Below are 22,198 nucleotides of genomic sequence, written 5' to 3'. Positions count from 1 at the left end.
CTCAATTAAAATGTAAAACAATTAAAAAGTATCAAAAAAAAGTATTTCCGACAGCACTTAAACGAACATAGTCATTTACAACATCTTTGAATTACTTTGCTGCCTCCTAGTGGGGGAGCATGGAGGTAGAGCAGAGAATAACATACTATGTCCACGCGGGGGCGCTGACTACAGGAAATTTGACCTCTTCTTAATTTAAGAATGTCTGCAATAGTGGGGAAATTTCCTCCAGTAATGTATTTAAGCACATTTCTACACTACATGCATTTTGTTTGAGTATTTCCTGCTACTTTATACCTGTACTATACTGCATTACAAAAGGGAAATGTTGTACTTCTTTCTTCACTGCATTTATTTGACAGCTATAGTTTCTCATTTTTTAGATTCAGATTTGATACATTCTAGGATCATCTTATAAAATCATTAACATTTGTTGCAAAATTATCTAAAGACTCCATTACAAGTCAAATGCATTTACAATGTGACTTAAGAATAAATATTTAATTCAAATAAGGGCAAGTTGTTCTTTAAAAAATTACAAGGGAAGTATTCAATGCAGAAACATGTGAGTGCAATACCAGTATAGCATACATTACACCATTACATTAGTGTTGCACATGCATTACATGCATACATTAATAAAAAGAACATTTCTGCTGTAATGTAATGTAATTAAAGTGGAAATGATTTTTGAACGTATAGGAGAGCAACTAACCTTTATTTGGTCATCATGAATGAATCTCCAGATTTTGTTCAATGAACTGACTGAATTTCTGAGACAAATTTCCATCACCATTACCAATAGCACAAAGTGACACCTTCACAATACTAATTTTTGTCCTGCCAAAACTCCAAACTTCAAAATGATTGGATAATGATTAGAATTATTTGAGTAATTCAAAGGAAAAGCTTCAAATCCTCATATCTGAGAAGCTGTTAACACGGAAGTTTGGGCATTTTTATTTGGGGAAAAAAGGAAGTGGCCTGCTTGTATTTACTGTTGAGTTGTTACACTTTTTCTTTTTTACAAAGCATCATATTTCATTTACTCTTAATGTTTTGTATGTGACTGCAGATGTCAAATAGTGGAGTAAAAAAGTATATTATGCACCTCATATAAAAACTAAAGTACCTCAAATTGATACAAAGGTAAGCACATTGAGTGAGTGTACTTAGATACAATCCACCACTGGTTATTGCTATAATTATTTGAATTGGCTGAATTGATCAAGAGGCCTACATCCCCTGACTCATTATGACACACTGTGGGTCTATACAGGGTTAACATGTGCAACAACTTGTATCATTTTTTCCTCCTTGTGACGAAAAGTAGCATGCGTACTAGAGTCAAGGGGCTGAGCCACCGAGCAGCGCACGTCCTGCTGAGGAGATCCAGGAAACAGATACCGTTAAACAGCCGCGTCAAGCTCGCGCCTGATAGACAAGCCGGCAGCGGAAACGGTTACACTTAGTTTCCAAAGAAAAAGCACGAACTATCTCCTTTTGAGGCATATGATAATACTAATCCATGCCATGGACGTCCATATTCATTCCGCTGAACAAAAGGCAACGTTACACGATGTAACACGATGTTGGCGACATATCGTTGTTAGCACACTTAAAACGTCTCATGTACGACTGTTTGTTTGCGAGCGGTTTTACTTTGACGGGGCGTTTTTCTTTAACGGACATCCACACAGCCGCCTTGGCTAGCTTGACGTCGCATCGCTAACTTCTGTGCGGACAGCCAACCGAAGCATGAGGTTCCATTGATAGCTCGTGTGTGTGTGTGTGTGTTTTTTTTTTCTTTTCTCGGCGACGTTAAATAATGGAAAAGACGTGATGCTACGCTCCCTATCCGCAGTTTCGTCTCGTGTCGGCGGGTTTTAAACGGAAAACGCCAGCGAACTCTTCTCCACTCGGCCCCTCGGCCAGCGTCCCGCCTGCGAAAACACCGCTAGCTGGGATGTGATGGTGGAGCTCCGCCGACGAGGGGGAACTTCTTATTGACATTATCACAGCTGAGTGGCCACTACACCGGCGTGTCCGCCCGCGTTCAACGCACGAATGCCGCTTTTTTCTTGTTTAATTCTTTGTGCGCGCGCGCGTGTGTTCCTCCGATAGACATTTGAGCTCGACGACGGGGAAGAAGAGCGCCACATTTGCTTTGGCGGAAATAACCGAAGCACCAGACCGCATCCGCGGCGCTGGCAGTTCACCTGCGGTGGTGGTGGTGGTGGTGGTGGGGGGGGAAACATGTCTTTCTTCAATTTTCGCAAGATCTTCAAGCTGGGGCCCGACAAGAGGAAGAAGCAGTACGAGCACGTGCACAGGGACGTGAACCCCGAGGAGATCTGGGAGGTCGTCGGGGAGCTGGGCGACGGAGCGTTCGGGAAAGTGTACAAGGTAACTGTATCGCATCCGCCTCAACGCCTGTTTTTTTTTTTAATTTTTTTTTGTTTTATTTAATTTTTAATTTTTAGTTTATGACGCAACGTTAACATGACAGCGGTGACAGCGCCGGTGCTCGCTCGGGCCACATCCCCGAGGCCACCGGAGCCTCGGGGGCGCACGTTCTCCTCACCGCGTCCGGGCGGTGACAGGTGACAGGTCCCTTGTTACTGTGTGACCACTGCGCAGCGTCACTGTCACACACCTGCGCGAGGACATGCTAGAACAAACGGACGCACGGCGGGCGGATGCTGTGTTCACTGTCAGCCCCGAAGCTCGGGACCATCTCTCTCTCCCCCCCCCCCCACGTTACAATGTCAGGTTCCTATCACGACTTTGCCATGTCATTGAGTGGCACTTGGCCTCAGGCGAACTGCGGAAGGTGTGGTCCACTTGCACAGAACAAACACGGCCTCAAACGATTGCCCGACGTGGATTCACGCCTCTCCTACGGCCGCTCCGAGAAACCGGAGGGGGGTGGGGGGGGGACACAGACGAACAGTATCAAAAGCAGGTGGACTTAAAAAAGACAGTTCAGCTTTTGCAGAGCGAGTCACACAGCTGGGGAGAAGTTAGTTCCTCCTTCGGGGCTGTGGTTTGCCCTGTATCGCAAAGTATCCCCGGGTTTGGGTCCACCACCTGTCAAATGACTGGTGTTACTCTGCAAGGCTGTCTGTGTGGGAATATGCTTGACATTGAGAAACGGTCAGCAATATACGAGACATGAAGCTCTGTTCATATACCTGTATTTGTCTCTGAATGGGGGGGTGACTGTGCATACTTTTAATTAAGTCTTTCCAACCCTCTCCAAAAGAATGGATGTATGTAAATGAACCAATGAGAAATTAGGCTTTTCTTGTAGTGTAGTGGAAATTGCTTCCACAGGACGCTTCTTCTCTCCACTTCAATTTGTAGACTCTTTTGATTGCACTGAAACCTCCTCTCTCTGTAGGCACTGTTGTTGTCCCTTCCTGGATCCGTTATGGTCAAGTGACGCGGCTCACAGCCCAGAAAAGTTCATTTGCAAGTCTCCAAGTACGTTTTATCTGATTAGCGAACTGTGACGAGGGCACAGAGGACGTTTCTTTACCCTCTCACACTTAAGTTGTAGATACATATCACCCGCCACAATGCACTGAGTTCTTGTTCCTGTACACATAGAGAGAGAGGGAGGGGGGGGGTTGTCTTCATCAGCTCACATTACTGTCAACACAGACAACGCAGTTCATTTCATCAAATATTTCACAGGCTGTTGATGGTTGCATCATTTGGGCGGCCTGACAGAGACTGCCAGCAAAGTGTGAATCTTCTGTTGAAGAGAGTGAATAAGAAGAAGAAGTAAAGACCTCACGTACACAACACATCCACCACAGTTTGTACTGTGCAGGGAGGCTTGTCATTGGTAATTGTGAGGAGTTAACAAGAAACTCCTTACATAATTGTTTTTAACACAGCCTGCCAGTTCACATAGTTAAACTGATGCACCTATGTTATAATAAGAGAGACAGGTTGAGGTTGAGTCCTCGTGCCGCGTGGTAGTGTCAGATATTTAACTCATTGTTATGCTGTTAGGATTTTTTAACAACATTCCTGATGCCTTGATTATGCATATGAGGAACAAAATCGCTGCGGTTTCCACCATGAAGCCAATACTGAATCTGCATGTGTCAGTGATGTCAACCGTCAGTCAGCACAAAGAGAAAGGGACGGGGTGTGAGTCAGGTCAGAACGGAGTAAATATAGTGTCTGACACACTCTGCAGCAGTTCCTCCCAACACGCCCGCCCATTCCTTTTTCCTTAACTCCCTGAGATTGTGTCTGTATCCACAAACACTAAGGTCTAAAGCTGGCCTTAAAATAACTTCTCAGCCACTTGTTTTTGAAGGGGTGTGTGGTATTTTTTTTCCGGATTAATGTTTATTTGAATGCAGCCTAATCGGGAATAAGGTTGCGAGGCATGTGTTACCATTACAGTCAATCATAAGCCATCTACCTGATCAGAATCTTATTGAATAATTCAATTTTTGGTATAACTTTTGACTTCACATTGCATTCTTGCAGCAGGTGCATCAGAGTGAAAGGAAATAAAGAAAATAGAAAAGGAAGTGCAGGAAGTCGGCAAGTTTCACAAAATGAGTTTCTGTTAGAGCAGGTTAGAAGATGATGTTATCATAAAGTCTCTATAAAAATGTATTTGTAGAGTTGTGATCCCCTTGGAGATTGGTTTACTCCAGCTCCAAAATAGCTTTTGTCTCAAATTAAATTGTTCTACTTCAGTAGCTAGGCTACAGTCAAAGTAATAACATGTATTGTCCAACATACTCATTCCATACAATCCCCCTTTGCTCTGTTTGAATTTGTGTTGTAAGAATACACAATAATATTTCCTCTTTTTTTTTGTTATTCTTGTTTTTAGGCACAGAACAAGCAGAATGGGACACTCGCTGCTGCCAAGGTTATTGACACCAAGACGGAGGATGAGTTGGAAGATTACATGGTGGAGATTGAGATCCTGGCCTCCTGCAACCACCATCACATTGTCAAACTGCTGGACGCCTTTTACTTTGAAGGCAAACTTTGGGTAAGCAAGCAAGTGCCCGACTGAGTGTCCTTCCCTGTGTGTTGCTGTTGATTCCAAGCCAAGGAGACACAGAGGCGGTGAACTAGTCATGCAGGGAGACTCTCAAATTCATCTCCAATTTGTCATGCCATCTCTTAAAGAACTCTCACATCGCTGGATCAAAGGAGAGTCGGACCACATATTTTCCTGTAGGCAACCGTTGGAATGGTTTAAAACTGGTCATGTTGCATGCCCTGCAACAGGATTGCCTGAAAAAATACATATGCAATATCTTATTTGAAATAATCGACTGGGTGAAGAAGTGCGTTTCTGCACGTAAGGAATTTTCTGATAATAATTAGAGCCTATCACTTCCAGGTGAATTCTCCCATTTTTGTTACCTTATTTATTGTGCCAAATAAGTAAAAGTATCTGAACCTTTTTATAAAAAAAAATAATACCTGTATCTGCTTCCTCACAAAGTTATTTTAACTTGAGCAGTTTTGATACACGGTCAGTAGATCTCACTGTGTGTGCAGCAAAAGGCCCGAGAGCAATTAGGTCCTGGCAGGTGGTATCATGTGACTGTCCCCTGTGGACTGTCCACATCTATGAGAAGATAATGGAGTGGGTTTTGGTGGCTGGAGAAAGTGCCTCTGAATAATTCAGAGCTGCATGCAGGTTGTCCCACTGTCTGCGATCTTTAAGCAGCCTGATGAATGTGTAATTGCTTCTGCTTTGCATGTGTTGGCCGCTGAGTTAAAGTATAGTTGATTCCTCTTTTCTACTACAGATAAACCAAGGAAATTAGTTTGGTGAAAATAGGAGGAATTTATATTAATATGAGTGAGGTTCGATTAGACATTAGGACCAGCAAATTTTAATTTGTGCACACTCGTTACACCCGTCAGAGGCACAAGAATGTCAAATACAAGCGAGATTCCCATGGCACAATAAATTGTTTTGCAGAACGGGAAGAACCACTTGCTTTCTCCTCTTTGTTTGATTCCTTGAATAGAGGGTGGAACTCTTTTGTAGCTTTGATTGATTTTTTTTCCATCATATGATACCATGAGCTGCCAAGTAACGTGCAGGCAAAGCCAATAAAGATGAAGTGGTGGCTGGTTACATTACATCAGCTGTTACAGCTGAGGTCAGGAGCTGGGCAGTTTCACATTTCAATAATGGTATTATGGAAACGTTCATCTAACGCTCTGAGGCTTTTCATGTAGTCAACCCACATGTGCTTTGTGAACTGTTAACTCCATAGTCTTTGTATTATTATACAGCAAGTCACCTAGTTGAAGCACGTCACGAGATCTATACTGTGTTGAGAGCACCTCTGCTTACATTTAATACAAGTAATGTGGTTAATACACCGTAAGAGTAGATGGAACAGTTGTTTGTGGCAGCAATCCATCCGTCTTCACTCCAAGAATGACATTTTTCTGCTCTAGAAATTCATTTTGGCTAGGGTTAGTTTTTTTCTCTCAAATAAATTGTCATGTGCAAACCGAAAGGGGAGTTTTTTCATCTGAATTTATGATGAAATATCTTGGAATATTCCGAAATATCCTCGATGTTGTATGTAGACAAACAAACAAAGGATTTACACTATAAAGAATTTGAATCTACAAGAAACTGTGTAGAGATTCCAAAATAAAGATTGTCCTGAAATGGGAAACACAAGACGTGCCAATAGAGGAAGATTGGTATAGATATCTTTGTGTCTGATAGATTGGTTTCTTGGAATGGCTCTACAACGTAATCAATAACATAGAACAGGGATGCTGACGTCTGTCTTAAAGGTCGCGTTATTTACCTACTTTAGCTAATAGTTCCTCCTCTGAGCTAAATAAGGGCTTTGTTGCATCACTGTACACATTAGAAATGTTTCTGCTTTTTTTTTCTATCAAATTGCAGATCCTGATTGAGTTCTGTGCGGGTGGCGCAGTGGATGCCATCATGCTGGGTAAGTCCCTCCTTCATTGGAGGAAACAGAACAACAAGTTCTTGAGCCATTTCTCTGCTCCATCCCTGAGTGCCAACTCTTTTTGTTCCACCCAGAAACCTCTGTGGGATTTTTTTTTCCTCTGCTCAGTTGGAGAGGCCATTCCAACTGCGTAATTACCGTAGCTCAGATTTCAAGGAGTGGTCTGTTCACTTTGTCTTATTTAGAAGATTGAGGTAACACCTCACAACATTTACTTACTTGTGAATTACTACAACAAAGAGGATACCAGTAAATTCACTCCACTGTTGGAGGTAGATTCTGCTCTGTGGTCTGACTCACCTAAAAGAAATGTATTCTGCCAGATCAGTCATACATTGCTGCATGGTTTAAGGGTGGAGTTTTGTCCTCCAGTTGCTATTGGATACCACCCGGCCATCATTATTTATGTTAATATGTCCAAATGGCCCAGTCTGTCTTATGATCTGGAAAAAATGTGCCTGAAGAATTATCTGTGTGCATGTTAATCCACAGAACTGGAGAGGCCCCTGACAGAGCCCCAGATCCGTGTGGTGTGTAGGCAGACCCTGGAGGCCTTGATTTACCTCCACGAGATCAAGGTCATCCACAGAGACCTGAAAGCCGGGAACATTCTCCTCTCCCTGGATGGAGAAGTGAAACTGGGTAAATATCTCTTGTCTTTCTCTGCCGTCGTAACATTTTACCAAATGTGAAGGAACACTCAGGAAGAAAAGAGCACTTGTATTACAGCTAAACACAATTTAAGACACTTTATATGCTACTCAGAACAATAGATGAATCATTGCATGGTTCTCTCTCAGATATACGTCACTGGTGGCCAATCTGAACCCCCCTACACTAATAGATTAATAAAAAAAGGTAACTAGTAATGTCAATTGTGGATCCCTTGGCCATCATCGCTGTGGCAACCAGCTGAGCTAAATGACTTTGGGGGACAATGGTGACAAGTGCACAGCGCTGTTTTTACATTCGCTCCGAGTGGAATGACTCATTGTCACAATGACTCATTGTAACAAGACATGTAGAAAATGAAGTAGTGTGTTTTCTGTTGGCCCAAATGAGAGAACTGTATTTTTTTAGAGACCACTTGGATACTGGAGTTTTGGAGATAAACTGACCTGGTTACATAATATTCAAGAAGTTAAGGTGTCCATGTTGTTGCTGTAGCATCCAGAGCTGCTGGCTCCCTGATGATTCATGTTCTGTAGGCAGAGGGTTCATGACGGAGCCAGGCAAACAATAATTATCAAGCAGTCACCGGGGACCTAATGATAGATCTCTCTTTCCCTCTAATGTGTACATATGGTAAGTGATGTGAGGGAAAAGAGAGCAGGCAGAAATAGTTGTACAGATAACAGAAGTGCTGGCAGTGAGGATAGACTTCTGCCCAGGCTCTGGGCTTCATATTTGAAAGCTGAGTAAGTTAGTAAAGACAGGATAGTAGAAATGTGCTTGATGTTACTCCCTGTCTTCTATTCCAATGGAGTCACTGTGTCATTCTACTGTTTATTTTGATCCTCTGATGAAAAGAATCATTACTCAATTCTGCTTTCAGCTGACTTCGGGGTGTCTGCTAAAAATACCAAGACGTTACAGAGAAGAGATTCTTTCATCGGCACTCCGTACTGGTGAGTCATGCGACCTGGTTACATGAGGGCACTCGCCCCTGTCCATCGGATAATTGTCTGCAGTGTGTCCCACAGACTTGGGTGATGATTTTTCATTGCAGTGACACAAAAGCCCCATTGACTAATTTAGATGCACTTTTAAACATGTGATGACCTCAGCTTTAGATACTGAGCAGGTTTCCTATCCTTAAAATTCCAGAACAAAATGCACATGCATACGATTTGCTTGACTTCTTTTGCTTGTTGAAAAAGTAAAGAGAATGGACCTGTAGGAATCAGAAAGATATCAAATAACATGTCTGAAAGCACTTGCAGGCCAAATGCTAAATACAAACATACTGACTTCTCACTTTACAGGATGGCCCCAGAGGTAGTAATGTGCGAAACGTCCAAGGACCGCCCGTACGACTACAAGGCCGACATCTGGTCCCTCGGGGTTACCCTGATAGAGCTGGCACAGATTGAGCCACCCAACCACGAGATGAATCCCATGAGAGTGCTGCTGAAAATAGCCAAGTCAGAGCCGCCCACACTCATGCATCCCTCTCGCTGGTAAGATGGTGCGCTGGTGATAACTAGAGAGGTGGAGCTGGAATGTTTCCGGATTGGAGATAAGGAGATGTTGACTGTGTGATGTGTTAAAGTGTGTTGTACTGTTAATGCTAAACAGGCCACAGGGCAGAACTGTAATAATTTGACCCAGGAGGGACACAACTCTATTACGTGTTAAACAAACTCTTTTCTTATTTATTCTTGAAAGGTCACCAGAATTCAACGACTTTCTGCGGAAAGCACTTGATAAGAATGTGGATCACAGGTGGGGTCCAGTACAGCTTCTACAGGTGAGCTGCCTTATTCCCTTCACAGCCTGTTGTTATCTCTCAGTACACATCCAGCTACACAGCCTGTAATAAAACCCACAGATAATGTACACATTTATGTTAAGAATGTGAATGCGTCACATTTTAAGGGTGCCATTATACCTCTGTGCTGGCGACAACCATGGCCGGAGGCATCATGTTTTCAGGTTGTTTGTCCGTCGTCTGTACCTGTTAACACAACGCCTCAGAAATGACTTGAGCCTCAAACGATCACTTGGACTCACTAATGAACTGAGATTAGATTTTGATGGTCAAAGGTCAAGGTAACTGTGACCTTACGTCCTCCCACAAATCCATGTCTGGAAGACATCAGTGTAAACGGTTAATTTGTTTTTGTGGAAGCACACAACCACCACTTGCTAATTCTACTTTTCTGTCTTAAGGTCTGTGCTTGTATTCAATTCAGCCTGACAGTTTGTGAAGGACAAAGGTTTTTCTATTTTTTTTATTTTTTTTATTTAATATTATTTTTTGGGGCTTTTCCGCCTTTAATTTGACAGGGCAGCTAGGTGAGAAAGGGGAGAGAGAGAGGGGGAAGACATGCAGGAAATCGTCACGGGTCGGATTCGAAACCCTGGACCTCTGCGTCAAGGCATAAACCTCAAAGTATATGTGTGCCTGCTCTCTCCACTGAGCCAACCCGGCCACTTTTCTAATTATTTTGATGTCTTGTGTCTATGTGCATCTCTGTAGCATCCCTTTGTCACCAGTGTGACTGACAGCAAACCTCTCAGAGAGCTCATAGCCGAGGCCAAAGCTGAAGTCACAGAGGAGCTCGAGGACAGCAAAGAGGAGGAGGAGGAAGAAGAGCCTGAAACACCTGTGGTATCTACTTTTATGATTGTATATATTCTGTATACAGTAACAAGCATAATAGTAACCAACCAAATGTTTCTTGATACGGTGTATGAGCTCCAACTGCCATTGTTGATATGTTCGGGAAGACAGTGCTGTGACCTTTTCTATCAGTCATTATGATTTTCATATATTTCTATCTTTTGACTCAGCCTGTTCCTGGGCACAAGCGAGCACCATCAGATGCAAGTGTGGCAAGCTCAGAGGATGACAAAGCCCCACAAACTCCCTCCACGCTGGAATCTGTTACAGAAAAGATGGAGGCAGAGCCTGGGGACCGGACCAGTGATAAGCTCTCTGACGAAGGACTTGGAACAAGCGAGGTAGACAGGACTGAGGAGGAGAAACTCAAAGAGGTGTCAGACGCCAGTAATGAAGACCTGGCCTCTGTGATAGTGGAGACCAGCAAGGACTTGGTCTCACAAGATCTTACAGAAGATAAACCAGAAACTGAACTGGGGGAAGAGTTTCCTACAGAGCCCATAGCATCACAGCCTGAAGAACTGCTAGATACAGAAGACCTTTACACTGATGGTCAGGAAACAGAGGAGGAAAAGAAGGAGACACAAGAAGAGAAAACGGAGGATGAGCTTACTCAAGTAACAGAAGAAGAAAATAAGTCTGATGATGTGAAAGAAGAAGAACAAAAAGAAGAAGCAGGTACAGAAGAATTTGTGAAATCACAAGAGCAACCTGAAGATAGACCAGAGAAACCAGAACCTGTAACAGGGGATGTATCACAGGCAGTAGAAGAAAACAAAGAACCAGCTGAGGAGATGCCTCAACACATAGTGACAGATGACAGAATAGAAGACTCATCTAATGGCACAGATGCAAATGTAGACACAGAAAATATAGATTCAAATTTAAAGGACACAAAGGTGAATGGAGACACAGACTCAAAGTCAAGCGTGGATGATTCCTCCACTGACATTTTGATGGAGAAGCAGATCAAAGAACGTCAGCCAGAGGAAAAGCCCGAGGATGAGGCCCCCGAGGAGGCCGAGCAGCCTGAACACGAGAACCAGACCAGAGAGACGGTCGATCTGGAGAAAGAGGCAGCAACTGAATCCATAAATGGAGTCAGCGATGAAGTCAAAGACACATGTGAAGATTCAGAACAAGTGGCACCATCTGAAGACACCCCTGTGAAGAAGGATGAGGAAAAATCTACCCGCGCCGACGAGAACACTTCCCAAGATGCCGTGTCCGTTCCAGACAGTGAAACGGAGTCTGAATCCAAGACGGAGCAAGGAAGTCCTGCTGTGATCAAGCCAGATGTGGAGAAGGACTCCGACTCTGGAAGCAGCTCCGCCGCTGATAGCAACAGCCTCGACCTCAATCTGTCCATCTCCAGCTTCCTGTCAAAGAGCAAAGAAGGGGGCTCTATTTCTATGCAGGTAACAAAACCTCACTTATTGCCACAGTTGTTGACATATCACCACAATTTTAATAATTTCTGCACCCAAAACATCCCTGTTTTCATCTGTAGGAGTCAAGACGTCAGAAGAAGACTCTGAAGAAGACGCGTAAGTTCATGGTGGATGGCGTGGAGGTCAGCGTGACGACGTCAAAGATAGTGACGGATAACGACACCAAGAGCGAGGAGATGAGGTTCCTGAGGTACGTCTGTATCAAATCTTCTCACCATGCTATTGGTCCAAATATGGGACACGACCTATTTAACGTGCCTGCCTTAAATAGTTCTCTTGTATTTTACGACTCCCACAGATTTTTTTTTACAAAAGCCAGATGAGTTATGTCGTGTGATGAATGCTGCTTTATGTTACTGTCATCTCGCATGTTGCCTTTTAAAGACATAAAAGCATGACGTTTCAAATGTTTGTATAAGTACCGTCGGACTCTTCGCTGTTGAGTTCATGACCGGAAAATTAGTAATGCATAGTTGTGTAGCAAACCATTCCAGAATAATCAAATCAAGAGAGGAAACTAATGTTGCGATGAATCTTTTGTGTAGGCCTGCAACTAACATTTATTTTCATTATCGATTAATCTGTTGATTATTTTCTCGATTAATCGTTTAGTTGTTGGGTCCATGATATGTCATAAAATGGTTAAAAAAAACAACCCAAGATGATGTTTTGTTTTGTTTTGTCTCAGAACCAAAGATATTCAGCTTACTGTCATAGAAGAGCAAAGAAATCAGAAAGTATTCACATTTAAGAAGCTCAAATCAAAGAAATTTTTACTTTCTATTTCATAAAAATTACTTGGACCAATTAATCGATTATCAAAATAGTTGGCGATTCATTTAATCAACTAATCGATAAATTTATTAACTGTTGCAGCTTTACTTTTGTTACATATAAGGGGAAAAAACGTACATGCAACCATTGACCTCCCATCTCAGAGAGGAAAAATAAAAGTTTTAAGAAGAAAAAAATAAAACTTTCATCAATAACAAATCATTGAATTTGAGATGAGATGATATGGCGGTACCTTGACTGCACTGTTGGTGCGGTTTCCTCAGGCGGCAAGAGCTGAGAGAGCTGCGCCTGCTGCAGAAAGAGGAGCAGAGGGCCCAGCAGCAGCTGAGCAACAAGCTGCAGCAGCAGAGAGAGCACATCTACCGGCGCTTTGAACAGGAAACCACTGTGAGTCACTTTGTTCATACCGCACTCGTGCATGATTTGAAGTATTATTTTGCCAACTCGTAAGAAACTAGAACACATCTGTCTCTATCGATCATCATTTATATGTCTCTTAAATTGACCCCATATAGATGCATTCACAGTCAAAAGTCCTGAGACAAACTTTTTGATGTTGATCTGTATTGATCCTGTGATATTACGGAAACTTACAGTACAGGACATCTCGTCAGGCTGATGCCAGTGTCTGCTGATTCTGTCCGTGCAGGCCAAGAAGCGTCAATATGACCAAGAAGTGGAAAATCTTGAGAAGAAGCAGAAGCAGACCATCGAGCGACTGGAGCAGGATCACACCAGCCGACTGCGGGACGAAGCCAAGCGCATCAAAGCGGATCAAGACAAGGAGCTCTCTAAGTTCCAAAACATGCTGAAGAACCGCAAGAAAGAGGTATGTGGTCATGCATGAGTGTTTCTGCGTGGAAGTGGGCTGGTCGGCTCCTAACCGGGGGAGTTTGGGGTTGTAAGGATTTGCATTTCATAGATACAAGCTGTTGAATAGTGCATGTGTTCGGCGTTGGCTTACTTTGACTGTGTCGTATTAATCCTAAGGGAGTGGGTTGCTTTGCTCTTCTGCCTGTTACTGTATGTGTCCGAATGATGGCACCAACAGACAGACAGTCTCTGCTGTCTTTCCTCTTGCCGCCACAAGCTCAGTTTTGTCGTATCCATAATTCATCTGCCCGGAGGCTTCTGGTTGCCTCTGTAGCATTACTGAGCTACAAAGTCTATTTTTTTGATTTTTAGAAAACTATGTGATTAAATTTCAGTCTCAGACTAAACAAAGATGAGCTTGTTATACATACATGCTGGGTCTCTCCATTAGTCGTCTCTGCCTCTTTCTCTGCTTTGCAGACTTAAATGCTTTGTCGGATGTTTTGCGTGCGCTTGCAGTTTGTGTGTTTTGCTTCATGCGGCTCTTTTATGGCAGCAGTGCCGTTTGGCACGCACTGTGCAGTTTGCAGTATCTCAACTCGGTGTTGGTGGTGCAGCTTGCAATTTGCTTTCTTAGAGCATATTTCTTCACTGTACTGAAACATATAATGTTATTGCAGGTTGCCTTAAAGTGGTCGCGCTTCAGCTCTCAGCTTTGTTGTTGTGTAGCTCCAAACAAGCTACTGATAAAAAATGTTTAGTTTTTCCAGTGTTGTACTTTTTAAAAAAATGTACTGTCTCTGTGTTTATTGAATAACCATGTTTCCTGTATGAGTGTGTGAGGTGGCTTTGGTCGTGTATTTGGGCAAAAGTTTCTGAAGATTTTTTCTAAGTGGTGATGGGCTCATTTGGGGGTAAATAATTAAAGCCTTGCTTCAGAGTAACTGATGCGGAATAGTCTTTAATAAAGCTGTAAAAATCAATCAGTGGATAAATCAACGAGCATTTTGATCATCTGTACAAATTTCACATAGTTTCATTTTCTTCAATGGATTTGCTCCGTTTTCTTCTGTCTTGTGTCTCGTCTTCAGGGTGTTGATAAAACAAATGACTTAATTTGAAGATAAAACCTTGACTTTTAGGAAATTGTTTTTCTTAATTGGAAATATAATTTACAGATTAATTAAAAGTGAAGATAATTTCTACTTTCAGCCTTTGTCTTAAATATTCAAGGAGACTTAAAGCATTTCAAGTTTAATATATGTAATGTCTTATCTGCATTCAGTTATAAATGGAGAGGCTGGCAGCAGTCTGCCAGTCAGGACTAAATATTCAGAGATTGTATTTAACAGATGATTCCAACTCAGTTGCTCAGGTTTTTAAATTTCAAGAGTCCGAAAATGTTCCCAATGGCTGTGGGACTGAATCAAACGCAAAGTAATACATGGGGGCTGTTTTTGAGACTAACTTCTTGTTCCATGTGGCAGTCAAATCTTCCTTCTGACTTCCTCTTATTATGACTCTAACTCCTGCAGTTGAAACAGTTCTTCTTACACGCTCTGATTTTAACTACTAATCAAAAAGGGCCGACTGACAAATTCAAAGAAACATCACACGCAGGGCGTGGGATTTTTAGGCTTGCTGACTTTAAATCAGTTGGTGGCTGGATGCTGCATCTCTCCTCTCAAAATGGGCCGTGCATGTTCCTGACTCTTATTTTCAGAATATACATACAGCACCTACCAGTTTCTTGCACACACATTGTAGGTCAAACAGGAAGTCGGACAGTCACCCAAGCACTTGAGAAAAGAGCTCATGAAACGCTTAAAGGACGACCTATCGCTCTTCAAGACTGCCGAGGTAAACCATCACCCGTCTCTCACTCTGTGAGGAGCTCACTTTTCCTCTCTTCCTTTTTCATCCCTCCATATATCCTGTGAGGTCACTCAGTGGAACTGTTTATCATATAGGAAACGGTGAATTAATAAACGAAGGAGCGATCGCAGACACAGATTTTGTTTTCCTCAGTGAACAACTGCGCTGAAAAGCCATTTCCCAACTTTGTTTTGCCTGTGCATCTTTTATGAATTGCGTGTACGTCATCAGGGACAAAGTCCTCCTTTTCTTTAAAGGGTAACACTCAACATGAGCCAGCAGCATGGAAAGTAAAAAAAAAAAATGCTCAAACTGAAATGCCGGAACTATGAGAAGAGCGTCCGTAGCTGATTAACTTGCTTCCTCCTAACATTCATGCAGAACTGATCTGTGCACATGAAACTCACCGATATCCCCCAAAATGGAAAGGGCCATCTCTCACATAACTTAGGAAGAATCTGTGTGCGTGTGTGCGTGTGTGCGTGTGTGCGTGCGTGCGTGCGTGCGTGCGTGCGTGCGTGCGTGCGTGTGTGCGTGCGTGCGTGCGTGCGTGCGTGCAATAGATCCTCAGCCTGCTGTGTGTTGTCTGTCCCTGATCTGGGCAAGTGCGCTGTGTGCTCTCCTCCGCAGGCAGTGGCCCAGGTTATGATACAGTCTTTTCAGTTGTCCTCATGCGCACTCTTCAACGCTCAGATGCAGGATGTAAGTTCCCCCCCACCCCCTCTCCCGCCCTGTTTCTCTCTGGCCCATTCTTAGATGTGTACAAAGTTAAGAGACAGGGTAGATTGTGATGGTTAAGTTTTGCTTTAGGAATAACACATGTAAGCATGAGCAGTGTTGTTTTCCTTTTTTGCGTGTTGTCATCACTGTGTTTGTGCAGTGGTCCTCTTCCCTTCTTCTTTTTTCCTCCACAACTTCACAAATGTTCAACATCTAGTTTGTGTATTTTATATGGCCCTGTTTAGAGATTTGAGTCTGGGAGTAAACATGCACAGTGTCTCTGTCCCAGAGCGGCTGTAGTTGTTGATCCCCAACTGTCTGGATCCATGTTTGTCTCTGTCTCAGCCGAGGTCCAGATATTGTCTAACTGCCTCTCGAAATGGATGTAAAAGTCGCTGGTCTTTGCATTCTTAAAAATAAAAAGGAAGAGTAAAAATTAAAAGAATGGATCATTCACATCGCATCTTTTCAAACTATGTGTAAAAATAGAAAACTACAATTGATCATTGTTATGTCCTGAGTTGGGCACGGTGGAGGCTGGTCCCTAGACAATGTGAATGTCAATGTAGATGTTGTCTCACATAAGACTGTGAATCTGAATCTCAACTGAACCGTTAACTTCTCTCTTCCTCTCTTCACCTCCACTGTGGATCGTTGCCATCCATGATCTCTGAGTGTCCTCTCTGCTGATTCCAGTCGATGATGTGGCATCTTAGTGCTGTGTTGTGCCGAGCTTGAAGTGGATGACTTGACTAGATTATATTACGTTAAATCAGGCATTGTGACATGTTATTCTGCTTTCTGTCTCTCTCTCTCTGTCTGCTGTGGCTGTTTCTCACTGCTCTCCCTCTCTCTCTCTCTCTCCCTCTCTCTCTCTCTCTCTCTCTCTCTCTCTCTCTCTCTCTCTCTCTCTCTCTCTCCGGCTCCTCAGGAGCAGGAGTTCCTACAGAAGCAGCAGCAAGACCTGGACGGAGCGTTAAAGAAAATCATCCAACAGCATAAACTGGAGATCACCACCATAGAGAGAGACTGCCTTAACCACAAGCAGCAGCTGATGAGAGGTACGGGCTGGAGAAAACAACAGTGAAATATATGTATACGACACAAGTATCAACCCAACGTGATGCTCTCTGCACCAATTGCTGTAAAGTACAATTACAGTACTAGCTGTCAATCAAGCTGTATCTGCGCCCCAATGCTTTCCTGGCTTTATTGTCTGTTTTACTGTAAATGGAACAGTAATTTACCAAATGAACACCAGGCTGCATTGAAGAAGACGTGAAACTACTGATTGAACCATAAACTCCTCTGGAAAATTTTTGACATTATAAATCAAGTGAGAAGTAGAATCATTTTCTCATAGGCTTCTTTAGAAACTGACTTCTTTTTGCAACCAGTGAGTCGCCCTCTGCTGGTCATTCCAGAGAATACAGGATTTGGGCACCTGAACTTATGGACCTGGAGTTTACGTCCATTTTATATAAAGTTCATGATTATGCTTAGCTGTTTTTTCAAAGCATTCCATTAGAAAAAACAACTTTTACTTTTCTAACTACAACTTTATCTTTCTATTTATTTTAGTATGATTTGAAAATCAGATTGATGAAACTGAATCAATTGGTTTGAGCTGTGCTGTCGCACTTCAGGTTCAGATTTCTTTAGCTGGATGCACCAAATTATGCGACCTTTGACATCTATCCATCCTTGGATTAGGTTATCATTAAATCTGCCTAAAATGATAACATGGTGTCTTCAAGCAACAGCCCAGTTCATACATCTTGTACAAAGGGAGTGTGTGTCGGCAGCACCGTATTTTCTCACCAGCAGTATGTAAATGATGATGTTGACCTGCAGTAGAATGAGAGTTCTGATGCTCTGTTTGAGAGGACACGTTACAGCTTGTCTCACTTGCTGACAGTGTTGTCCGACTTTTTTGTGTGCCTGTGTTTTGTAGCTCGAGAGGCAGCCATGTGGGAGTTGGAGGAGCGCCACCTGCAGGAGAAGCACCAGCAGCTTAAGCAGCAGCTGAAGGACCAGTATTTCCTGCAAAGACACCAGCTGCTGAAGAGGCACGAGAAGGTAAGAGCTCAAGAAAGAAATATGCTCAGATGTAATGTGCAGCGTTCTTTAAACAACCCTGCTGAACTCAAAAACTGTGTGCGTGCGGCTATTCTATAGGAGATGGAGCAGATGCAGCGCTACAACCAGCGGCTGATAGAGGAGATGAAGAACAAGCAGACTCAAGAGAGGGGTCGTCTGCCCAAGATCCAGCGCGGCGAGGCCAAGACCCGCATGGCCATGTTCAAGAAGAGCATCCGCATCACTGCCACCACAGCCGTCACCCCCGAGCAGGAGAGGGAGCGGATAAAACAGGTACAGACACAGAGTGTGGGCCCTGGCTGCAGTTATCTTACAATTTCTACTAGACACATTAAGCAGAAGTGACTAAACATGCAACACTATGCCACATAGAGTCACACCTAGGATTTTCAGACCGTAACTTTCATGTTGCCATTTGACAAGTTTACCTGGCGCTGCCATTTAAAATGTTTCAGTTTGGTTGTGTTCTGATAAAACCAGTGCACAATCTTTGGGACAGTAAGGTAGTTGGTACAAATATAGGGCATTGCCTGACACATTGAAGTGTACATAGAAAACAGAGATACCTGTAATTTTGTTTTGGTTAAAGTCGGTGTAGTTCATGTTTGAAACGGCCCTCATACTTGTCCTGCATAATCACCACTCTTTAATGTGCAAGCAGCGCACGAGCAGAACACTTTTTCAAAATTGGACCTTTCTGGCAAGAGAAAACACGCATAAAGGAGACATATTATCCTTTTTAGTTTCTCCCTTTCCTGTTATATAGGTTTTTTATTTATGTAAAAGGTCTGCAAAAAGGTCTTTAAAAGCCGAAAGTCTGCGGTAAAGGAAGGTCCTCTTCCCGACAGAAAACTACTCCTGAAGCTCCTGAAACGCCTTGTCAACAGTTAGATGGGGACATCACCATATTACAGATGTGCATAAAGCATGTCCAGCGGCTCGTCTGACACGCCCCCCACAGAGCTGGATAGAGCAAGAGCGAAAGAACTTCCTATTTGTGACGGAAGCGGTTGACCAAACACAACAGAGTGGGCCTGCTTGCCAATCAGAGCATACTGGGCGTCATTGGCAGGGAGGGGCCTTAAAGAGAAAGGAGCTAGATCCAAGTGTTTCAGACAGAGGCTGGAAAGAGGAGCTGCAGGAATGCACAGTACGAGGAAACTTATGTATTTACTGAACATTACAGCATGTAAAGCCAAGTAATAACCCAAATGAATGAATGAATATGAGCATAATATGTCTCCTTTAATAGTTTTGTTTTGTGCAGTGTTGAACAGTATTTTGTGTCTGTGGTCCAGTTCGCATCCCAGGAAGAAAAGAGGCAGAAGAACGAGAGGCTCCATCAACACCAGAAACACGAGAACCAGATGAGAGATCTGCAGCTGCAGTGTGACTCGAACATCAGGGAGCTGCAGCAGCTGCAGGTGGCGCTCAGTGAACACACACACACACACAAAGTTTTTTATGTTTCTGTGTTTTAGACCAGTGGTTCTCAACCTTTTCGAACTGCAACCCACCAGAATAACCAGGCTGGGGCACGTTTTCTCACTTTAAGAGCAGATGAGTTGGAGGAACATGACTCATTTACACACAGATTTTGACTCCCACCAACAAAATCTATAATTCTAAAGCAGATCTTAACAGAGGTACAGACAATTTAATGTCAATTAAATCAATTCCCAGTTTAAATTCTATTTTGAATATATTATTATATTAGTTTTTCCTGAAATTATTTTGCGAATCCCCAGGTTGAGAATCACCATTAGACCACATTTTATGTGATGCAACAGTAGAACATGTCAAGCTTAAATACTAAGATTATGAATAAGTGGACTGTGACTAAAGAAGGATCATTAGAAATACTAGTTTGAAAGCTGATTTAAAAAATGAAAATAACTAAGTAAAAAGAGATAAGTATACTGTATTCCAGTGCAGATATACAAGGTATGGTAGGTGCTTTTGGTTAATCCACACATCAATCCTGTATCTACACACGGTTTCTTTCAGAATGAGAAATGCCACCTTCTGATTGAACACGAGACCCAGAAGCTGAAGGAGCTTGATGAGGAGCACAGCCAAGAGATCAAGGAGTGGAGAGAGAAGCTCAGACCCAGGAAGAAGGTACTTTTAATGTCCTTAATTTAAGAATGTAAGGCTCTTACAGAGACCGTTTCTGCATTCACACTGGAGCTCACATTTCTGTCCTGTAATGTCGGCTGCGGTTGACTCTGTTTTGTGTATCTGCTGCCCCCTGCAGGCGTTAGAGGAGGAATTCACACGGAAGCTCCAGGAGCAGGAGGTCTTCTTCAAGATGAGTGGTGAATCTGAATGCCTTAACCCCACCACTCAGAGTCGAGTGTCCAAATTCTACCCCATCCCACACTTGCACAACACCGGTTTATAGCCTCACTGTCCTGTCTGTGATGCAGAACAGACTCCCATCAAACTCGGCTGCGCTCACAGACGCGTCCCAAGGGAGCGACGTCATTCCGCTGACCGTTAACCGTGATTTAAAAATCAAAAATGTCCTCACCTCTTTTGATTCCACCATAAGTGAGCATGACGTGCCTACACACGCACTTAATCCGTTTTTTCTCAGCTTGTTGAGAAAGTGTCCGATGGATGATATGCACTTTTTTGAGCATGTTGAAAATGTAAAAGTCTGCAGTTGGTAGCAAAGGCCAATCACGCTGATCAGAACATGGTCAAATGCAGCCTGCTACAAGTGTGAATGATCTCCAGTGCCTCGTATATTCTGTTTTCTGCATTCAGGCACTTCTCTGTGGTCATTTTCTCCAGCTTGCAGTAAATACAGTGCTCCCTGAATGTGTTGCACTTAAATAACTGGTTATCATTTCCACCCATAATCACAAAATGCAGAGGTCATTTTACATCAGCCAGTGATGGAGCCAACTCTGAGATCTTGTATTGGCTGCATGGAAGGTAGAGCTGTTTCAAAGGGAAATGTTCTGGCTGTGTTGTCTGACTTTGCGCACTTCTGTCTGTTGCCATGAGATTAAAAAAAGAAAGAAATGCGCCATGTCAGGATCAGAAGTCTGTGAGTTACAATGAAACGGAATGTACTGTGCTGTAAATGAGTGAAACGTTACATGTCTGTACCTACATATGAAGTTTAATCAAATCCCCATGATGATTTCACAGTCTTGAGAGATGAATGAACAAAAAATACAACCATCGCTTTTTAGCCACACAATTTCATTTCAGTGCTTTGCTCCAAAACACGCGTTCCCCTGTTTAGTTAATCACAGAGGTGACGTGTTTCTTCCTGGGAAAGATTTATATATACATACATATATAAAACAAATCACTTAAAACCCCTCTGGGAGTCTGAACACAAACAGTTACTAAAGGAATGTAAAAAATGTTGATTTGCACTGTTTTTGCCACAAGAGCTCAAAAGAAAATATGCAGTCGTAATCTGTCGATCTATCTTTGACAGTGAGTCACCTTCGTCTCACCCAAAGCCTTTTATAATTTTAACCTTGTTTTTCATATGTCTTTTAGTATTTTATGACCTTGTGTATTTTCCCCAAGCAAGTATTCTCTGATATATTGATGCTGTAATCACTCTTATTGGTGACACAAGTGTTGTCTGAAAGATGAAATAATGTAATCTGTAACTGTATAAACTTCAGTGTGTGAGGCGACGTCCTTGGCTGTATATTACGAGCAAAGTATCGATGGTTCACAAAAAGAGACCTGTTTCAAGATGAAGGCGCCCGATAAGTTTATTTTGCCACTGCATATCGTCGTAGTTTCTGTACGCCCACATCTACATTGACTGGTGTTTTGTCATGAATGCTGGATTTTTGTTGGGGTTATTGGAGACTGTGTCTTGTGAATTATACCATACGCCCCATAGATTTCAGATATTCTTTTATTTGGTTAAGTTACAGCATTTAATGTGTTGTTACATTGTCATTCTACCACAACTGATATTCTTGGTGGATACATATTTGATGTCAAATCAAATGTATTTAAAAATGTCCTTGCAAATGGAAATTTTTGATTTTTGTTGTAAATAAAATATGGACTGTTTATTTGCCGTTGTACTGTCTTGAAACGCCCTTGAG

The 22,198-nt window shown here is 42.7% G+C and overlaps 1 protein-coding gene across 4 annotated transcripts; it reads left to right on the top strand.

Annotated features, from left to right (window-relative positions):
* Positions 1–1,715: 1,715 nt before the first annotated feature.
* slka (STE20-like kinase a) lies at positions 1,716–22,163 on the top strand. 4 transcript variants are annotated; one of them, XM_035607056.2, is made up of 20 exons: positions 1,716–2,406; positions 4,868–5,032; positions 6,935–6,983; positions 7,497–7,646; positions 8,560–8,632; positions 8,990–9,184; positions 9,393–9,474; positions 10,207–10,338; positions 10,521–11,768; positions 11,861–11,991; positions 12,860–12,983; positions 13,246–13,425; positions 15,177–15,269; positions 15,915–15,986; positions 16,936–17,065; positions 17,959–18,083; positions 18,183–18,377; positions 19,403–19,528; positions 20,112–20,225; positions 20,362–22,163. In XM_035607056.2, exons 1-20 carry the CDS (start codon positions 2,257–2,259, stop codon positions 20,506–20,508), a joined length of 3,681 nt encoding a protein of 1,226 aa, XP_035462949.1. In that variant the 5' UTR covers positions 1,716–2,256; the 3' UTR covers positions 20,509–22,163. The 4 variants fall into 4 exon arrangements, with proteins under 4 accessions (XP_035462949.1, XP_035462951.1, XP_035462950.1 ...); XM_035607058.2 differs by lacking the exon at positions 15,177–15,269 and having other exon boundaries at positions 1,717–2,406; XM_035607057.2 differs by lacking the exon at positions 15,915–15,986 and having other exon boundaries at positions 1,717–2,406.
* The last annotated feature ends 35 nt before the right edge of the window (positions 22,164–22,198 follow it).

The sequence above is a fragment of the Scophthalmus maximus genome, chromosome 10 (assembly GCF_022379125.1).
Source record: "Scophthalmus maximus strain ysfricsl-2021 chromosome 10, ASM2237912v1, whole genome shotgun sequence".
In the NCBI taxonomy this organism is placed as follows: Eukaryota; Metazoa; Chordata; class Actinopteri; order Pleuronectiformes; family Scophthalmidae; genus Scophthalmus; species Scophthalmus maximus.
Note: the sequence above shows the minus strand (reverse complement) of the source record. Positions and strands in the feature narration are given on the sequence as shown.